Source organism: Anguilla rostrata, chromosome 3 (assembly GCF_018555375.3).
Source record: "Anguilla rostrata isolate EN2019 chromosome 3, ASM1855537v3, whole genome shotgun sequence".
Classification (NCBI taxonomy): Eukaryota; Metazoa; Chordata; class Actinopteri; order Anguilliformes; family Anguillidae; genus Anguilla; species Anguilla rostrata.
Window position 1 is genome coordinate 10,562,143 of NC_057935.1, and position 19,752 is coordinate 10,581,894.

Here is a 19,752-nt window from a genome sequence, read left to right on the forward strand (position 1 = left end):
ATGGCTTTCATATTAATTATGTATACTTTTATCATTCTGGGAACATGCTGCCCCCTGGGATATTCACTTTACAAAGAACGCTTTCACTTTTAAATTTCAGCACCATGCTTATTTACTGAGAAAAACCACACCTTGTAAGTCATTTCTACTAATTACCACTAGATGGACCTGTTACCTTTAGCAGCAATGAGCAAAGTCAGGGAAACCAATCACTGGTAAAAAATCTTCACTCTCAACACACGAACCTTGTCCAAACCTAATCATAACCACAATTGAATAAAACAAATTCAAATATGCCCCATGATCACTCATGTGTGCAAATAACTTTTTGTATATAGACATATGAAAAATGTGTTTGGCCCATACAGAATGGTTTATTGTCTGAAAGCATTAAACTGCCTGCAACGCAGAAGTGGCAGCTGACCACACACTGCACTAACACAGTACTGCACACAGTACAAGCATAGCTTAATAACAGCGTGCTCTGCAAGAGGGCACTGTAGCTACTGGGAGCCAGTTGGTGCCAGCGCAGTACCCAACACCAGTGAAGCTGAAGTTCCACACCAGGGCCACTATGAATGTAGCCCCTCTGTCAGGTGGGCCAGTACCAGAGTCACCGCTTACAATGGTGCTCACAAGCTTAGCCTGCACTTAGCCAACCACTGATTGCTACTGTCCAGCTGCATACGGAATTCTTCTCAGCGGTTGGTGCTATCAAAGCATCCCAGGCTAATGATGGGAGTGGACAGCACAGCCATCTTCACCGCTCACCACCCCTAACAGCACCACCCTCCATCCCTCGCGGCACTATTTCCGGCTGTCAGATCTCCCGTGCACTCTCTTCATCTCTTTGCCCGGGTGAAAGGCATTTACACTGTGCTGAAGCCGTGTTTCAAGATAAGAAACCACCATCGAGTAACATATCTGCAATCTGACTGGCTAAGAGGCTCAGATGACATGCTCGCCACACGCAATAACCATCAGCCATGGTGAGGTGATTAACATCACATTTCCTGCTTTCAAAGCTTTAGCAGTAGCACATTAAACTTGTGCAGTTACAAGCATGCACATTTATGCTGAACAATAACAACGTACAACAGTCACTGGCTATGTGATGACAAATCTTGAGGATACTCTTTTCCAGTGGATTTTTTGAACACTGAAGAAAAGTTTTAAGTGCAGACCAGGGTTTTACCACCCCTCTTGTGAACGGCCAGACTTTTATCTTAGGCTTCCACAGAACCACATCCCCCTCCCTGCAGCACAAAGATTAATTCACTGAGCTGTCTCAGTAACTGTGCATATGTTGGAATAGATAAGGAGCAGTCATGTGGATAGCTGTCTTCTCTTCAATATAGTCTAACATTGCTTTACCTAATGGATTGCTTCCCGTCTACTGTAGCTGTCAGGACAACCGAGTAGTGCTTACAGGTGACATACCTGAAACTGCATGCCAAAATTTCCTCCTGATAACTTCTAAGACATTCAGCCACGAGTCTCAGTCTGAAATTGAATGTATAATACTGGACCATACTGCAGTTGAAGTTCAGAAAAGGATTCTGAATGCAGACAAACTTCAATCAAGGTCAGGCAAACTTCCATCTAAATGAACCATATGAACCCCCACGTTCTTTGTCGCATAACACTCGGTTTGTGGCTGATATAAATACTCTGATTAATCATATGTGACCAAATCATAATATATTACATGTGGGCCAAATCATCAGACAAAATATACATATTTACAGTGCATACAAATATACATGTTTAGACTGTACATTCACATACTTTTATTTTACAAAGATTAGTACGTTATTTTTGACTTACGTAATACGTTAAATACATTGACAACAATTGAACTGTCTTTACTCAAAGTGACGGTTAAATTACCCTGACCCATCGCATTAAGGCCTACATTCTCTGCAGTACTCATAGGGTTAATGAAAACAAAGCTGATCTTGTAGGCGGGTTCATTACCTGTACTATCCAATAGGATATATTTCTTAGCCACGTCACGGAGATGCTCGTGAATATGGATGAGGCAAATTAGTTACAAATCCATTCTGTTTCACTGGACAACACGCTGCGTCTGCGAAGACTCTGTACGTTAGCCAAAGATGGCCGAGTGATAATATCAACAGAGCACATGGACTTGCGAAATAGCCGGTTGGCTACTCGCCGTCTACCGGCCAGAAGGCGCGCTTGCGGAGATCTGAAATGCTAGCTACAGCTCTAAGCTAACGACCTGTAATTACAAGTACAACGGTCTCAACACGATGCTGCCTGGCGTAAAGCCTCTCGAACGCAGGGCCTTTTCTTATACTTTTCAAGAATGAAACTCAGGTCATTTCAGGAGCCCCGACGGGTTTCGGAATTACACCTTTATTTTTGGATCCTCTTTACTGGTGCCATATCTGCAAAACGCCAGACGGTGATATTTCGGGTAACGTTAGATACTTGGTAATCAATAATTGTTTGTTACTATTGCTATCTATAATCAGTTGGATATCTGTTGTCTCGGTGACACAATTATTACTTGGTAGCTATCTGATTATAGGATATGCAGGACCTATAAAACCGTCATTTTCTCACACTCTTCCGAACCTTTTTGACTAGTTTGTCTTGTATACGCCGCCCTCTTCCTGGTTGCCCCGTCAGTACCTTTTGCGAGCGAGTTCGTGCTTTTTGGTGCTTTCTCATTGCTAGTCATGGTATAGTAGTACTACAAGCCCATGCATCGCCAGTCTGGACTGTTTAATTCACCTTAAGCCTTTCACTCTGTTATGAAGACATTTTTCTGCCAAAGTGACGGTTGATATTTCGAATAGAAGTTGGTGTACTACCCAACTTCCCGTTTTGTATGCATATAGACCAGTACAAGAAGAAGAACATGTCTCGTAATATTTATAGTTTTTTAGACTGGATCTACGGTGGGGTTGACCCGAAGTTTGAGGGTAATGGGGGTCCGGAATGTGCGGGCTTTCTTAGAACAAAACAACGAATTGGAGAGAGCTTTTTCATTATTCTATTATCCGTCATAGAGATTGTTCTAGCACTACGGAAGATCAGAATTTCGAAAGAACTGGACAGAATTGCAAAAGAGAGCGAGAAGACAAAGGAAGATAGCTTTGGAAAGAACCTGTTGCTTGCGGCGTTGTGCTTGACGTTTGGAGTGGAGGTCGGGTTCAAGTTTGCAACGAAGACCGTGATATACCTCCTGAACCCATGTCACGTGGTCACCATGATGCAGGTACGAGAGAGCATTTCGTCACGTAGCGTTATAGTGATTTTTATTAAAATAATTCCCAGTACTGACATTCTTTATGCAAGTCTACTTTTCACATCTGCATTGGGGAGTAAATGTAAAAGCATCGTCTGCCTTAGCCTAATCATTGGATGAGTTGGATGAGCAGCATTGCACAAAAAATAACTGCTGTTTGAGCAGAATCTGTGTCCATGCTTAGCTAGAGATTATTTGTGTAAAATACACAATTCTTTGTGTGCTGTTCACTGAACAAAAAAGGCAATCTTTAACTTATTGTAAAAAAAAAACAACAACCCATCTCTCTTAGTGTTCTCACAGTGAATCAGTCGAAGGATGATACAACTGGGCTGTATGTCCACCCTGACAGATATTGAATGTGACATTTTCTGTGATGACTGGATAGCCTATTGAGTGTCCAGAGGTCAGCTTGCTTTACTATACTGGGGCCTTCGGGCAATGTTAATGTACATGCAGCAATTACAATGTAGGCTAACTGTAGCCCAGCAGCCTTGGTGGACGGGCTGGTGGTAGGCTAGTTGAAACGGTAAATTTATCCAGCAGAAGCTGCTCACTGTTGAAATGGAACGTTTGTGTGAAAAATACCTGAAGAGTTCCTGTGAGTAGCGCAGTTGTACATTGCACATTGATTGACTAACAGATTTTTATTTGATTGTGTTGCATGTAAATATGTTGCCCAGCCAATGCAGGTCTGTAAGATTATTATTTGGGTAAATTTATGTGTGGCCAGTATGGCTGCATGCACTGTATAGCGGCGTGGAGGAAATCATCTGGAATGCTGCAGGAGGAATATGACCTCACTCTCCCATTTGAAAGTAAATCAGATTACTCTAAATAGATGGAAATGGAAAATACCGTCTCGGGCATTGTTCCAGAATATGCTATAAGCGCTTGCTTGGTCTCAGATCTGGTGACTAAGGAGGCCACGGCGTATGTATAACATCAGTATCATGTTCCTCAAGCCTTTGGAGACTTCTCGTGGTCTATGGATGGGCGTGTCGTAGTCTTGAGAGACCACAGCTCTGCAGAAAAGATATGCCTTAACATTAAGGATCGGTCAGTACCATTAGGTAAGAATTGACATTGACCTCGCTTTCTAAGGGTATGAGTGCATCCACACCATGCAGGGGAAAAAGTATCCACACCATTACCGAACCGCCAGAACCCTTCACTGTTGGAACGTTGTTGCGTTTCCATTATTTTGAACTACCTGCATTTCAGTATTAACACAAAATTAAATGGTACGAAACGCAAAACCTAACTGCCTCAAATGAAAAACATTAAGGCACAGTACAGAGTTCTTTGTGGCTAATACGCTTTTAAAGCTGTCTATGTTGTAACCTTTCAGGGCACCGATCACTTAATTTCCATTACCTCATACCCTGTGCAGCATTAGATTGCACATGTGCAAAGTGGACATTAGCGCAATCATGTCATTATATTCTTCAATTGACTCAATACACAATTCCCTGATCATCAGGGTGAGTCAGAGATGCAAGATCATTAATGATATACCTGGAGAGAGCTACCTGCTCAGACTTGAGGTAAGAAGGTGTTTTTAATTGGCTGCGTGTGGCCCAGCTGTGGTTCCCATAGCACCCGTAGAGAGGTCGTCTGTGACCTCCCTGAGGGACAACTTTCCAGGTTACAAGGCAGAAGTGTCGTCATATATAATCAATTTGACTCTGTGGCCAAGACGCGTATGTCAAACTCTCCAGAGGTAGTGGTAAGCATTGATACAGACATTATGGATGTACACTCAGTGGTCATTTTATTAGGTACACCTGCTTGTTAATGCAAATAGCCTGCTCCTCCAAACAGCAAATTATGTGGCTAAAACCCAATTTATAAAACATGCAGACAGGGTGAAAAGGCTTAGTTTCGCAACCAAACATTAGAATGGGTAAGATGCATTATCTAAACAACTTGGAATGATTGTTGGTGGCAGACGTGGTTGTTCCAGCATCTCCAAAACCGCCCCCTCCTGAGATTTTCAGGCACTGTGGTCTCTGCTGTTTGTGGTGCGATCCAGTTCTGTAGGCCGAAACACCTTTGATAATGAGAATAATTCAGAGGAGAATGGGCAGACTCATTCAAGCTAACTGAAAGGCCACAAATGCTCGAATAATAGCTGTTTACAAGAGTGGTGTGCAGAGGGGCATCTCTGAATGCCCAGCGCATTGAACCTTAAAATGGATGTGCTGCAGCAGCAGAAGCCCACACTGGGTTCCAATCCTGTCAGCTAAGAACAGGACGATGAGGCTACAGTGGGTGTATGACCACCAAAACTGGATGATTGAATCATCGGTGTTCCTGTACTTTATCTTTAAAACAGAACAAAAAAAAAAGTGCAGAAACGGTGCTGGTTATATTTCTTTCCATAAAATACACATGTGAAATCACGTGAAGAATTAGAATTAGGCCTAATTGTAATGGACAACTGAAATTTTTGTTTGGTTGATTGGCTTGCCAAATCAGACCATACAGCCCGAATTGCCTTCCAGATGCAGCTTGTGTCAGAAATGCCTGTATGGAAAAATGGAATGAGGATGGCGATGTTGATGGCAAAACTCAATATACACATGCTGTCTGAAATTAATTCTAATGGAAAACAACAACAATGATTTGTGTAGCGTGTCTCACGTTTCTGTTTTGGCTACTGTAAATAAGTTGCTTCACCCCCAGAGGGCAAGAGATAGTGCTTCTGCGGAGGGTTGTCATTGAACTTAGTCCATTACAAACACACCATGCAAGGTAAACACTCCCCTTTGAAATACACGGAGAGGGTATGAGTTTGGCTGTTGGTTGAGTTGATTTCTGTTAGCTTTTTCGGTTTGCCGTCGTCTTGTCTTTTGCTTGTTCAGGTCGAATTCTGCTGTAACTCCTGCCGTCTGTATCTGTTCGCTGAGGCCCTTCTCGGGTTTCCTGGTGTCTGTTTGGAGGTGACCTTTACGCCCTGTGCTTTCACAGTGTTTTTTGGAGGAAGCGCTTGTGTACCGGTACACCTGAAGAAGGGCAGCGGATGCACCGGGAATTAACTGCCTTCCCGTGGGCCGATGACCTCTCCCGGGGTCAGGGTCACTCTGAACCGAGCTGCCCACGCAGGAAATGTTCAGACCAGCACCGTGTTATTCTTTGCAGGGTTAGAGACATGCATGGCTCGGTGCCACTTACACTGGCTTCCGGAGCCAGGCTGTGCACACCATTTCAGTGGCAGCAGTGTTGGGCAAGTATTTCTGAGTCAGAATTCAGGGTGTGGTAGGTCTGAAACCAACCGAATCTACTATTAATTGTACCCTTTTAGCAGACTGTTTGGACTTAAAAAATTACCCAAGAGAATGAGCAACGGAAGATGCTAAAGTGACGTGCAGGTTTACAGATAATAATTCTGAAGATTAATCAACAGGAAATGGGTGGAAACGACCTAAAAGTCAAAAACAACTCTATCAGATTAAATACACAAACAAGATATTGCCATTGGAAACAAAAATATTTATCATACACTCACTTGCAAATGTAGGTTTATTACCAGTTAGAAAGAGAGACGGTTAGACGGACCTTACCAGAGAATTTGCTCAACTTCTATCTTTGGTGCAACAAAAAAAAAAAAAAAAAGAGAGGAAGCCACAAGCCAAGATGGATCAAATGCACAACCACAGAGTCATGAGAAATCATGAGAAAACACTTCTTCTCTTCTCCAATTCAAACTGTAAAGCCCACTTTCCCCACAACAGTCATGACTGCTTCACCCAGCTGGGATTGAAGATGCTGGTTCTGACTAGACGATGAATCACCCAATTTTGTGGTCAACTGCCATTACTTATAGGGTTGTAACCCTGAAACCCTTGGTTCAGTAAATAGCCACCCTTAATTTTAGCTGCACTTGTGGTGCAGCAGAAAAAAATAAAATCCAAAATATAAAATTGCTTTTAATTTAGATTTATGAAAATGTAAACGGTCGCTAACTGGCCATAATTTCTTGCTGAACGAAATAAGGCACATTAACACTGCACATGCGTTAAAGGCAGATTGTAATTACTTGGTTTGCAGCACATGCTGAGCCAAAAGTCCCAAATCGAACGGTTCCGTTCACACCCTTGCACCATTACACCCTTATTACTGGCAGAGGAATTTTCAATTGAAAGTCACACATTGTTCTTTTTATTTTATTGCAAAGCTGCAAATGGCATTGGGAACCCTGTGGTGTGGTGTGGTGTGGTGTGGCCAGGCCATCCTGGAGCCTGATACTCTGAATAGGTTTTTGTTCTGGTGTTTCTTCACAGAGGTAATAAATGCTTTTCCCCTGAACACGCTGTATTTTTTTTTTTACATACAATGGACCAAGTGTTTATTAACAGTCCAGGAGTTATTTCTGCTGTTCGGGAAGTGGAGAGAGAGAGAAGGAAACAGACATAAGCTGGTGATCAGCTAGTCTCTGACAAACAGTGGAAACTTACTAAAAGCAAATAACCTGACATGAAGACATACTGTCCCTCTCTATAGTCTAACAACTAGATATCCACCAGTTTGAAGGCCCTTTGAGAAAAGAGAAGCACACTGAGATCTCTGGTCCTCTACTCTGTGTGCTTTTAACTGGTTGTCCAGGGATATGGCTAAGCTCTGCTCATTCCATCTACAAGGTTGTGTAGATGTCGAGTGAGTGAGAGAGAGGGAACCATTTTGTCTAATTAAGGGCTTGGGTCTCTCTCCTGGAAGATCCCATCTGCCTGCTCCATTCACACTGGGAGATGGAGTTCCCTTCAGGCCATGCGCAAGATGGAGCAGGAAATGCCGAAGTCTGAGCCCTGACTTGTCAGGATAGAAGTCTGTGTGCACACTAACTTCTATATCCATTTTAAAAAGAATGGCTCATGTAGGAGACCGTATACAAATTATGAGTTTGTTATAGATATGCACACTTTGGACGATGGAGTGACATCCTGTTAACTTTAGAGATTGTGCCAAAATACAAGAGAAGTGCAGCTCCGTACTTGATCTTGGTTTGACCTGGCGTTCTTGCACACACTTTACTGTGTTTACTGTGTGAACTGACCAGTATGGCACTTTAGGTGGCTGTTTACCACCAGGTAGGTTAGTGGGCTGGTGAGAATAAAATGTCCTCTCTGAAAATCTAAAATTTGTTTTTGAACTTATTTGTTTTGGAAATCTGGACAATAAATTATCACATGCTTGTAATGGTTCTGGTTTGTGTATAATTTTGTAATCAGTCATGGTAAATTACCCCTAAAAGTTATGATTAATTATGATTCATTAACAGCCTATAGTAATTATGATTAATAAAGGCTGTTGATAAAGTTTGACAAAATAATATATGATTTATGTGTTGCGAATTGTATTCTTTATACAGGATAACCTACCATTCATAAAAAAAGAACTCCTTCTCTCACTTGTCTGTGTAAAATTGTTTTTGAAATTTGTTTTCCCAGTCCTCACAAGGAGATTTAGAGGAAGCAGTTTGCTTCGCCGAGTGGGTTTATTTAGTGATTTTTCCCCCATTTTGACAGCTTCATCTGTTGTCAATTTTCCTGTTTTATTGCAGCTGTTGCGCTAAACCTTAGCACTCGATCATCAGGTTAAGCGCACGCTCCAGCCTGGAGGCTCTTTCTCCTGTTACGCGTACCTGATGGATACATTCAGCGCGGAGGGCGGTGTAGATTAATGGTTGGGGAACTGGGCCTGTAACTCATCCCTGCTTGTGCCCCTGAGCGAGGCACTAAAGCTGAATTGCATCAGTAAAATCCAGCTGTATGAATGGATGTCATATAAAAATATAGCCTATGTAAGGTCCTCTGGATAAGAGCATCTGCTTAATGCCTGAATGTAATATGACATGTTTCTTAACTGCCAGCCTAGGTTACTTCTGTCCTCTTTTATCCTTATCGTCAACTGGCCCCTCAGTGTTTTCTTAAAGAAAATAAACAGCTATCAGAAATATAGATTAGATGTTTTTATTTTTTATTTATTTTTTTTTTTTACTCAGTCCATATTAACAAACTGAGAACTAAGTGGCTTGTTACAAGACTGAAGAAATTCTGGTTGTGAGCACAAGATAAATTAGCATGTGGCTTTTTTACGTCTCTTGAGCGATTCAGTGAAGCCTGCACACTGAAACTCAATACACACCTTTACTCAACACCAACGTTTCGATCTTGTGTGGATCTTCATCAGGTTAAATTGTTCATGTTGCTCACTCAGCCCAGAAAATGGTTTTATTTGCATATAGTCATCATTAGTCTTTCTATTTATCTTGCCACTACTTTCAGGACAGTTGGACAGTCTCTTTCTTTTAGACCCGTCTCCTGCTATGGGGCCTCTTGGAAGCCATGACAAAGCTGGTGTCACATTGAAGTGCTACAGCACAACCATTATTCTCCCTGACCATATGTGTGGCAACTTTGGCGGTGGAGCTGGTAACTGCTTCAGTTGCGATGGACATCTGCGCTGATGTAATTGTGTCGGTTCCGTTTTGCTTCTTATTTGAATTTTGCCTTTTTGGGTCATTGGGTTTTTACACTGTCCTCAAGAGTGACAGGGGACTTGCTTATTGGTCCTTAAAGTAATGTGAATGTGAGCGCTAGCCTCAGCTGGATTGGTTCTTATCTCTCAGTCATCTCAACCTGGAACAAATTAGTGAAGCCACTTGAATATCAGCTGATATGGCTGTTTTCTTTGACTACAGCCGTTAACAGGAAGTGCTAGTGCACCAGTATTGAGTATGCAGTTGCATAGTCCAGACCAAGTTCGGTGTGTTGAAGTTCACAGCTTCATACTTAGTAAGAAGCCATGGTAATATTGCCTGAGTTGAGTTTTCTCTCGTTTTTTATCTCTACAGATCTTTTTACTGGCATGCCCTCCAAGCAAAACAGCGCTGGTTCTCTTTCGGTGAGTAACTCCATTGTGCACACCCCCACTTCATGGAACGGTGCAATTCACAAGTTCCTCCAGCAAAATGTGATTGCTCACACTTTTCCTTTTCAAAGTAACAGATGTGCTCGGCTAATCTGGACACCTTTACAAAGGCCAAATGCAATGCAGTGTATGTGCAGTCTGTCTCAGTCATGTTCCGTTAATGTTTTCTAGCTGTTGACCTGTTTCAGGATGTATTTAAGGCCTTCATGACAGAAAACCGGTGTATCAGAATGTATCAGTGTTTTAAGGGCCGAAGTACCTAGTGTTTATTGTATTTTATGTGTAGGCCGTAGGCCTGATTAAAGAAGCCTTTAATAGCTAAGGCTAGCATCAGACTGTTTCTTGAGTCTGAAACCTGTTGTGTCAACTTCACTTTCCAACTGCAAGAGGCGTCGGGGTTGAGTGACACTCACTAGATTTGGAGACTGACCTCACCGCTTTGTGTGAGAGATAAATGGATTAGGCCTAACCCGCTTTTGGAAACGCCAACGTGTAGGCCAGCTGGAATGTAGTCATGGAAAGCTGTCCTGTGCCAAAGAGTTCATACGTGAACAGGATGTAATCTGAGGTAATTCCAACTCCAAACATGTTTCCAGAACGATGGTTTTGCTAATGATGTCCTATGACATGATACGATGATATATGATATTGGTAACACACTTTGAATGGTAGAATGGTTTGCAGATGTACATATGTGGATAAAGTGGTGGGTGTTTTGCCACTTTCTTTGTGCGTCTGTGATCATGGGTATACAAAGCCAGGGGAAACCTGGGCTAAATTTGTCTTAAAATATGAAATAAAAATGTACTGGCTGTGGGATGGCACCACTCTGAGGTGCATGGATAAGCCTCACAGCCTCGTGTCAAATCTGAACCATGCCAGTGCTGCATGTGGGGTGGCTCACATTGCCCATTGAATGGGAGAGTTCAGTCGGATGGATGGACATTATACGTCTTTATCAAGATGTTTGTTGAAATGTTAGGGATTAGCCAGAAAACAGTGTAGTTTAAATACTGCCTGTGAATGGAGATGGGTTTCATAATGTTATCACCCATTCATCCATTATCTAACCCATTGGGGGGTGCTAGAGCCTATCCCAGCACTCACTGGACCAAAGGTCTCCAGTCCATCGTAGGGCACACAGGCCATTCACTCACACACTCACCATTCATTCCTAATCTGCATGTCTTTGGACTGTGGGGGGACTGGAGTACCTGGAAGAAACCCACACAGACACGGGGGAGAACATGCAAACTCCACACAGAAAGGCTTCAGCTGGGATTCAAAACCTGCACCTTCTTTCTGTGAGGCAACAGTGCTACCCTGTTGTGTTACCACTCCCTCAGTGTTATCATAAACCATGCAATTTTATTTTCAGGAGCTGTATTTTATTTGTAAATTACAGGAGCTATTGTGCTTCATAATCTTTTATGGATGAATTTTTAACAACAGCATCGGCTTCCTTAAAGTGAACATTCAGCCCAGTTGCGTCCTGGGAAATGTATTCAGTAGGGAGGTGGTTGATATGGTTTCTTCAGCACTGTAGAGGTGAGGTCAGGTACCTGTTGTAGTAGCGGCGAGGTTCTGTCCATCTGAGGAACCCTAGCTTTGGTGTTGAATCTCCATTTTGTCTTTCATCTTTCCAGGCTCCAGGTCCACATGCTGAATGGCGCGCTGTTAGCCCTCCTGTTTCCTGTTGTCAACACCAGGCTGGTGAGTGTCGCGTCACGTCATAACCGCACAATGCAACCCCTCCCCCTCCCCCCGGCTTGTATACCTCCACAATGCTACTCCACCAGTTATCTGCCAACGTCTAAAATAACTGACAAAGCTGTCCATTATTTTGACAGCTTAGGCCAGGTGCAAGGCGATGTAGGTTAAGGCAAAAAAAAAAAAAAAAAAGAAGTAGTATAACTCGGTAGGGGCCATTTCAGTCTGTTCTACAATGACACTTCTCATTAATAATTATTCCAAGAGAATGGATTGTGAATGGATTTACTGCTGCCACTGGTATCAGCACACACCACATATAAATGTAGTATGACAAGCTTCTCCTTTAAGCTGTTTCGAAGGGAAATATGAGGAGTTAATCCACATCAGTGAGTGTGTTTTCACAGATGTCAGAACGCCGCATATTTTTAAAGATGGCCAAGATGCCTTATGCGTGTGGTTCAAATAACCCATTAGTCACATAATCTATGATGACATTAATGCAGTGTTCCAGGCAGTTGCATGTTGTGAGAGTCAATACTATCCTTGTGAAGGAAAGGGTGCACAGGGGACTGAAAACAGTGTGAGCACATATCTTGGAAAAGACTGTCTGTTAGAGTATCTTTCTCTGAGCAATTGCATTAGTATAAAGCTATATAACTTCACTGTTTGCAAAGCAAACAATATAACTCTGTTATCTGTATAGTTTATTTTATACAGCCTGTGCTCTTCTCTGTCAAGGGTTTGAATAATTTTGGTGGGCTCTGTATACAAACACACACATGTAGGGTACATAACACACAACACTGATGGTGGCAGAACAACAGGCCCTGCCAGCAGTTGCTCTCATACCATCACAGTGATGTTGTGGAGCCGTTGCCAGTAAGCAATGAGTTTCCTGGTGGATGCCACATTCCCCTCCATTGTTCACTTAGCAGTGACTCACGTGGACTGCGTGCATGCGTAGATCTGTGAGACAATAGAGATCAAATGGCAGTTTAATCTAATGAGTGTACCGCAGCCGCGTCGCATGCCGGGTGACACCCCAGGAGAGGACAGTATGTCCGTACACAGGGATGATGGCCGGAATTCCAGTTTTCACTTGCCGGTAGCGAGGGCGTGTGAACAAGTCGTCTTCTTTCCCCTCCTGGATTCTAGGTAAACATAATAAAGTAAGGTAACAACGAGGAAGTGAACCGCTGTCGTTCTCTCGGTGTGTGGATTCAGGTCTCGGGGGCACACCGTGAAGAGAGCCGCACCTTTAAGCCCTGGGCTGATTCCCCGGGGGCAGGTTGTGCCCACTCAACCAGTTCTGCCCCGCCCCCCCTCCACCGGACCGAGCCCCGCCACAAACAGTCCACACGTTCATTTGCCTGGCTAGTCGGTACGGTTAAAAATAAATTGTGATGGAATGTGGAACCTAGGGCTAGGCAACACTGTCAGATAGCAAGTCATTTGTGGCTGTGTCTCCTGGACACGTATGTCTTGATCATTCTGTTGCAATCTCACACACACACACACACACACACACACACACACACACATATGTAGGACAGCCTGTTGATGCTGTATAAATGAGATGTGATTTTCTTTAACTAGGTTACCAGAAGCCATTATATAAATTGGAAAAACTAAGAAATGGCTTTGAAATATTGCAGTTTTTAAAAATACTTTTTTTTTTATTATGTTTCTTTTTAAAATGACCATGCTCCACACAAATAAGACAGTTGTTTAGAATACCACTTTATATATTTGGCTTTGCTCGTTGCCATGTCCAAGACATGCCAAACAACAGCAGAACTAAGCTTCTGTAATGGACCTCAACAATTAACATAGCTTACCATTCATGTAAAGATTTAAATGGGACTTTTTGATTTAAGTTTGATTTAAAACTTTAGGCTAGAAGAAGGCCACAGCAAATAAGATATGAAATTCAATAATCTCTCAAAATTATACTGCAATGACCACAAGCAGCCATCTAACACTAGAAGAAAAATGTTTGAGTCCTTTGTAGCATTTCAGTTATTGAATATGACAGTCTGAAAGCAGGGGTCCCTTTTCCTAACAGGGTTATCCTTGCACTTTGTTGGAGATGATTGAATTGTTTTGGCATAACCTTCTCCAGTCTTGCCCTTTTTTTGTTGCCGGGCAGAATCCTTGCTCCGAGGGATATAACGTCATTGGTCGTACTGCATTGAGCCCTTTCTGCTCAGAAGCAGCTCACCCACACAGCAATGGTGACAAAGCACCAAAAGACCACAGGCTCCCTTTGCCTAACCCCTGGCAAATAGGTGTTCAGTGGACAGGGGGTGTCTGTGCCCTTGGTGCCTCACTCTGATTGTATATCAGAGGCTGTATTGATCTGAACTTTCAGTCGACAGCGGTCCATTAGAGCCCCCATGTTTGGGTGGAACAGCCTAATTGTGGCCTGTGCCATTTTTGTGAATTGCCCACGGAAACGGCTGTGGAACATTGCCCATTGGAATGGTTTATTTGGGACATCCACAGCCTCCTCGCTGAGGCCCAGAAGCCTCCAATAATGACACAGGAGATGCTCTGAATAGCTGTGCCCGAAACTGAACAAGGAAACAAGTCTACTTTGAAATCGCTGGCGTTGGCTGACTCAAAAATTGGTCTGAATTTTTTTTTAGGGCAAATAGTTATGCTCTGCCTCACATCCAAGGGCTTATTTGGAAAAGGAAGAAAAACCTCTGTCCTCAATCTGAACTGCAGTGGTCAGTGCTCAGTTTTTTCACTACGTCATGAATTACCCCCTGAAAAAGGTCTTTGTACTAGTGAAACTCCATCATAATCATGCAGTGTAGTTAAAATAAGTTTATGTTGGAAAATATTAAATGTTCCATTTCATCTGAATGGAAAGTGCTTGTGATGGATCAATACATGATGGAAGTCTTGTGGGAATCTAGAGGTTACTCATAGTTTTGTTTTGTTTTCTTGTTTTCAAAATATACAGGGATATTATAACAATATAAGCCGCTGACATTTTTGGCTGGAAAAATAAAGAAGGTAATTGCTTTGTGTCTGAAAACATTTAAAGAAAAACTTTTTTTTCTAAAAAATAAGATCAAAGGAAAATTGTTGTGCAGGAGACCGACCGATAACTCGTTATTATTCAGGCTTGTCCTCGTGCCCTCCAGTCCCTTGAACTGTGCCGAAGGGGTTGTACTACATAGTAACAAAACCAAAGAACTGGCAGTTTCCACTGTTCTGATCATATCAGCAAAACCCTCCACTCTGCCAAAGAGGTTTTAATGCATTGTAACACCACGCCGCTGCCAGGTCACACCATTTCCCACATGTTTATTACCGGAAGCTAATAATGCTATAATGTTACATTTAGCACACTGCTTTAATATTAACCAACGTTCCACACTGAAACATGTCCTGCTTTTGCCCGAGAAGACCATAAAAACCTTGCATAAGATTCAGGACAGCACTGAACTTTGCATTAGCTATACATCGCATTAACCATTAACTTTTAGCAAACATGAAACTCATAACTTTAAGAAAGGGGGGGGGGATGCATGTACGAGATTAACTATGAAGTTCACTCCGGGTAAAAGGAAACAAGGACTTATTTTATCTGTGTTCAGACTTAATCTCATGAAGCTGCCATTCCTGTGGGTTACTGGAACTTAATAATAGTACAGTTAAGTAATTTAGACATTTCCCAGTAAGAACATGCATGTGCTTTAATGTATAACACTGTAGCATGATGAAAATGAAAGATTAGGGAGTTTGTCCTTTCTCCAATACATACATTGTAAGTGCTACAAGACCATTTGTAAGATAGTGTTATTAGCTGTATAAAGCATGTCTGTATACTTTCTGAATAAACACTGTTCACCTGTCTTCTCACAGCTTCCGTTTGAAAAAGAAGTGTACTACATTCAGCACTGCATGCTGTACCTGGTCCCTATCTACCTCTTCAGGAAAGGTGGTAGGTATTCCCCAGTTTAAGAACTGAAATGGATTTAATATATTTGTATACTGTGGAGGGTCAGATATGTGCGCCTTAGAGTTACAAACTGACCAGTCGACCAAAAGAAACCACTACCAAGCTCGGTGTTGCCCCTTAAGGAAAAACGATCAACCAAAAATTAGCTGCACTTCACTTTGATAAAAAAAAGACTTTTAATTCTGTTGAAGACAATGGGGTATGTTTTAGCACCATAGTTCAAGAATGCAGCATGAGAGAGTCAAGCAGTAAGGGCCAGAATTAAATTGAAATGTTTTCAAAAGATGCTGAAGATATCAAGTCACTGAAAATTGCTGCTGGTTTGGAACAGCATCCCTTCCCAATACCTTTGTGTACCTCAGAGGTTTGACTAATTTTATCCCGTAACTGCAGTGTAATGATCTGAATTGTAGCCAGTACTTTTTGAAAGGCAGGTCGGCACTGGCAGTCATTTAAACTGATGATTCAAGACGTGAGCCGAGAGACAGGGGAGTGGCTGGCCGTCTGGAGGAGGTGTGAAACAAATATGTTGTTGCGGACCGTCCTCTGTGACCCCGAACGGTGTTTAAGTTGGCACGTCCCGGCTGCGTCTGTCGCTGCCACAGTAAATGATGTTCCCAGATGGTAAGGAGAGAGAGAGTCTCAGGACCTCTACAGATCTGACAAGAGTTCTGAGGGTACTGAGACTGCATTTGCATGTACCTGTGCGTTCAGGTGCCTGCCGCTGACGTACAAAGGAAATGAGCTCGAGACCAAGATGGGTGGGGACCGGGCTGATGGAATTAAAATGAGGTTTAGACAGGAATGAAGAAACTGTGGTTAGAGGAGTGATGAAAGCGTGCAGGGGGAGAACTGAGAGCCACAGTACGGTGAAATCTGATATGGCATGAGACTGCCATCTACAGTAGGACCTGCATCACTGGCAGTTTTAGAGTTTCAGAATGCTGCCTATTTCAAAGGGTAAACATACACATGTACTCTGTGATTCTTATTAGGTGACATAAAATCGAACGTATTTAATAATAAAATTTATGGCATTCTGTTTGACAAGGACATAATAATAATAATTATTATTTCACTTTTTTAACTATCAGCAGTAGTATTCAGTAGATTTTGAGTCCTTGATAAAGTGGAATAACGTTAGCGAAGATGAAACCATTTCATTGAAGTGTACAGATAATTAATGGAGTTTGAAGCATCTGGGATCAATGGAGGTTTTGTTCTGAGCTGCAGGCAGAAGAGCATGACTTCATCCTGTTTTCTAACCAGAGGCCTTACAGGAAGTCATACAATGCCGTGCATTATCTCTCTCCTCTCCTTGGCACATCGCGTGCAGGGCCCCAAAATACTTTCAGTTACCTGGGAGTGAAATCACACATTCTCTGCATGTGGAGGAAAACAGAAGGGAACGGACAGTGGTGTAGAAGCTACCGTTGCTCTGTATCCAAGGGTATTTGGTAAAATGTTAATCACAGGGAGGCACACCCACTGATGACTGATTTGGATCGTGTAACTTAGTTACAGTAGGTTTGTCCTTTTGGATGAGACAAACTGACTTACTGTGGTCATTAACAATTCCATGGCACTTCATGAAAGAGTAGGGGCGTTAACCCCAGAGTCCTGATCAAGTGCATCCCCTATATCCAAGAGGCTATTCTATCCCTTGAATTCCCTTACTACATCACTACGTTCCCTCTGGTCACCATGTCAAATAAAGGTTAAGAAAACTGTATTTACTGGATATATTGATATCTTGCCATTTTGAAACCAAGTTATGACCATATGTATAAACGACACGAGTCAATGCTCTTTTCATGGACATCCTGCAGGTATTTAACAGTATAGGATAATCTACACTCTGTCTGTGTGTTTGTGCTGTAATGCCTCTCTTGCTCGTCTCGCAGGAGTGTATAAACCAGAGCCATTAGGAGACGTTTGGTGGGCTGTCCTGTCCAGCGGGATCCTGTTTTTCTATCATTTCACCTTCCTGCAAATCCTCGGGCTGGTAAGACATGAATATCAGAGCGCCGCTCGGTCAGTAAGGATGCATCTCTGAGAAACAAACTGCTGCTGCTGCTGCATTAGTGCGGTTTTGATCACGTGACATCCATTAGCCCCGATTAACTGAATTATCTGTGCATTTCGTTTATGGACTCCCTCCAAATTGTGTTATGTCACCGTAATTACAAGCAGCGCTCGCTGTACGCTGAATTATTTGTACAAAGGGAAAGGACACTATTAAAGGCAGTCAGAGCGTAAATCATGAAGCGGAAAACCCTAATTGCTTCTCCATTAATTACAAACGATGTTCCCGTTTCCCAGAAAGACTGGGCGTCGGTCAGTCACAGTGTTGCCGCCCTCTCTGCCCGTCTGTCTCTCAGGTGACGGAGGTGAACCTGAACAACATGCTGTGCCCCGCTGTGTCGGACCCCTTCTACGGGCCCTGGTACCGGGTGTGGGCCACGGGCCACCAGACCCTGCTGACCCTGATACACGGCAAGCTGCTGACCGTGCTCTTCCACTGCCCCGGCCCCACGTACCGATGCCTTCTGGCCTCCGCTGGGCTGCGCAGCAAGAAGATAGACTGAGCGGCCTTCCGGAAAGTTCTCTCTGGCTTGGCACTTTCGATGATGTCACTGGGACTTGCTGTTGTTGTTTTTTTTTTTTTTTTGTTTAATTGTTATTCGTTTCCAGGTCAGTTCGAGTAAACGTGTGACTCTGCAGGGGAAGTTGCCATGTTCAAAGTGTACAGAGGTTTGGGTGTTCAGCATGAGCTGCGTTCGTTAGTTTGTTTTTAAAAAGAGGAAGGAAAAAAAACGGGTATGGAAAAACACAGGCGATGACTCAGTTTTCTCAGGAAGCCTCCTTTAAATACATTTACCTGACAATGGAAAGGGCCAGCTGAGACCAAGCAGTTTACAGTTAGCGGTCCGCACACACACATTGTGCCCAAATGCAACAGCTGCTTTTGCAGTCGACATGAAGTCTTGTTGTGCATCATGTGATCGAGTGAAATTGCTTTTATATTTTTAAGTGTACTGTTATGACATTTTTTTAAGCAGTGGAGGGGGGCTGTGGATTTTTCTCCCTGCTGGTATGGCTGACTGGGCTTTTCTTAAGTGCCCCGGTGACCTCTGACCTCCGCCAGTGTCAGCAGGACACCCACTCGGGCTCAAAGTGTTCCCATTCCATGAGGGAGCAGAGTGACTCTGCTGGACCGTGACCTTAAGGCTCTGAAACCGGAGACGGACCGTGAGGGCAAACCTCGCAGATGGAGACAGATCGCGGTGGGAATGTCAACCCCGCTGCGCAGACCTCAACAAAGCCAGGGCTGTACCGTACTTGTGGTTTAAAAGGGAAAGCCATTTTCTTAGTGGGAGCATGCTATGTGAGAAATATGCAGATGTTTCAACCTTTTGTACTTTTAGTGAGTGAAGTTGTACTGTGCTGTCACAAAAATAAAAAAGTTCCGTTCATTATGTATGTACACTTTACTTTTTTAAGTTAGTACTGAATAGCTTTGTTCTTGTCTGCCACACACAGGCCAACTGCAGTATTACATGCATATGACATCAGTACAGATATGACTGATGATTTTTTTAAAAACACATGTATTGGGGTTTAATTTAAACTTTAAAAAGGAAACATGCCACAACAAATAGTTTTTCAGTGAAAACCCAAAGTGATGGGCTTCAAATTAGTGTAAAAATCGGTTTAATATAACTTCTTTAAAAAAATAAAAAAAAGTTATTGGTGAGAAATAGATTTAAACCAGGAATGCAAAATTGTATAATGAAGTAAAATAAATTTGACAGGCCATAGGCTACAATGGTACTTGTACCAATCTTGT

The 19,752-nt window shown here is 42.7% G+C and overlaps 1 protein-coding gene across 1 annotated transcript; it reads left to right on the forward strand.

The window, feature by feature from the left end:
* The first annotated feature begins 2,052 nt into the window (after positions 1 to 2,052).
* On the forward strand, positions 2,053 to 19,381 carry LOC135250095 (transmembrane protein 164-like). Its single transcript, XM_064326026.1, has 6 exons — positions 2,053 to 3,250; positions 10,137 to 10,186; positions 11,860 to 11,926; positions 15,806 to 15,884; positions 17,807 to 17,907; positions 18,284 to 19,381. Exons 1-6 carry the CDS (start codon positions 2,861 to 2,863, stop codon positions 18,488 to 18,490), a joined length of 894 nt encoding a protein of 297 aa, XP_064182096.1. The 5' UTR covers positions 2,053 to 2,860; the 3' UTR covers positions 18,491 to 19,381.
* Positions 19,382 to 19,752: the final 371 nt, after the last annotated feature.

Excerpts from the sequence above, each read along its gene's own strand:
- LOC135250095 (XM_064326026.1), top strand. The coding sequence starts at position 2,861 with ATGCATATAGACCAGTACAAGAAGAAGAACATGTCTCGTAATATTTAT. Across the intron at positions 11,927-15,805 it reads CTGTTGTCAACACCAGGCTG|CTTCCGTTTGAAAAAGAAGT; the intron begins GTGAGTGTCGCG and ends GTCTTCTCACAG. Across the intron at positions 17,908-18,283 it reads TCCTGCAAATCCTCGGGCTG|GTGACGGAGGTGAACCTGAA; the intron begins GTAAGACATGAA and ends TCTGTCTCTCAG.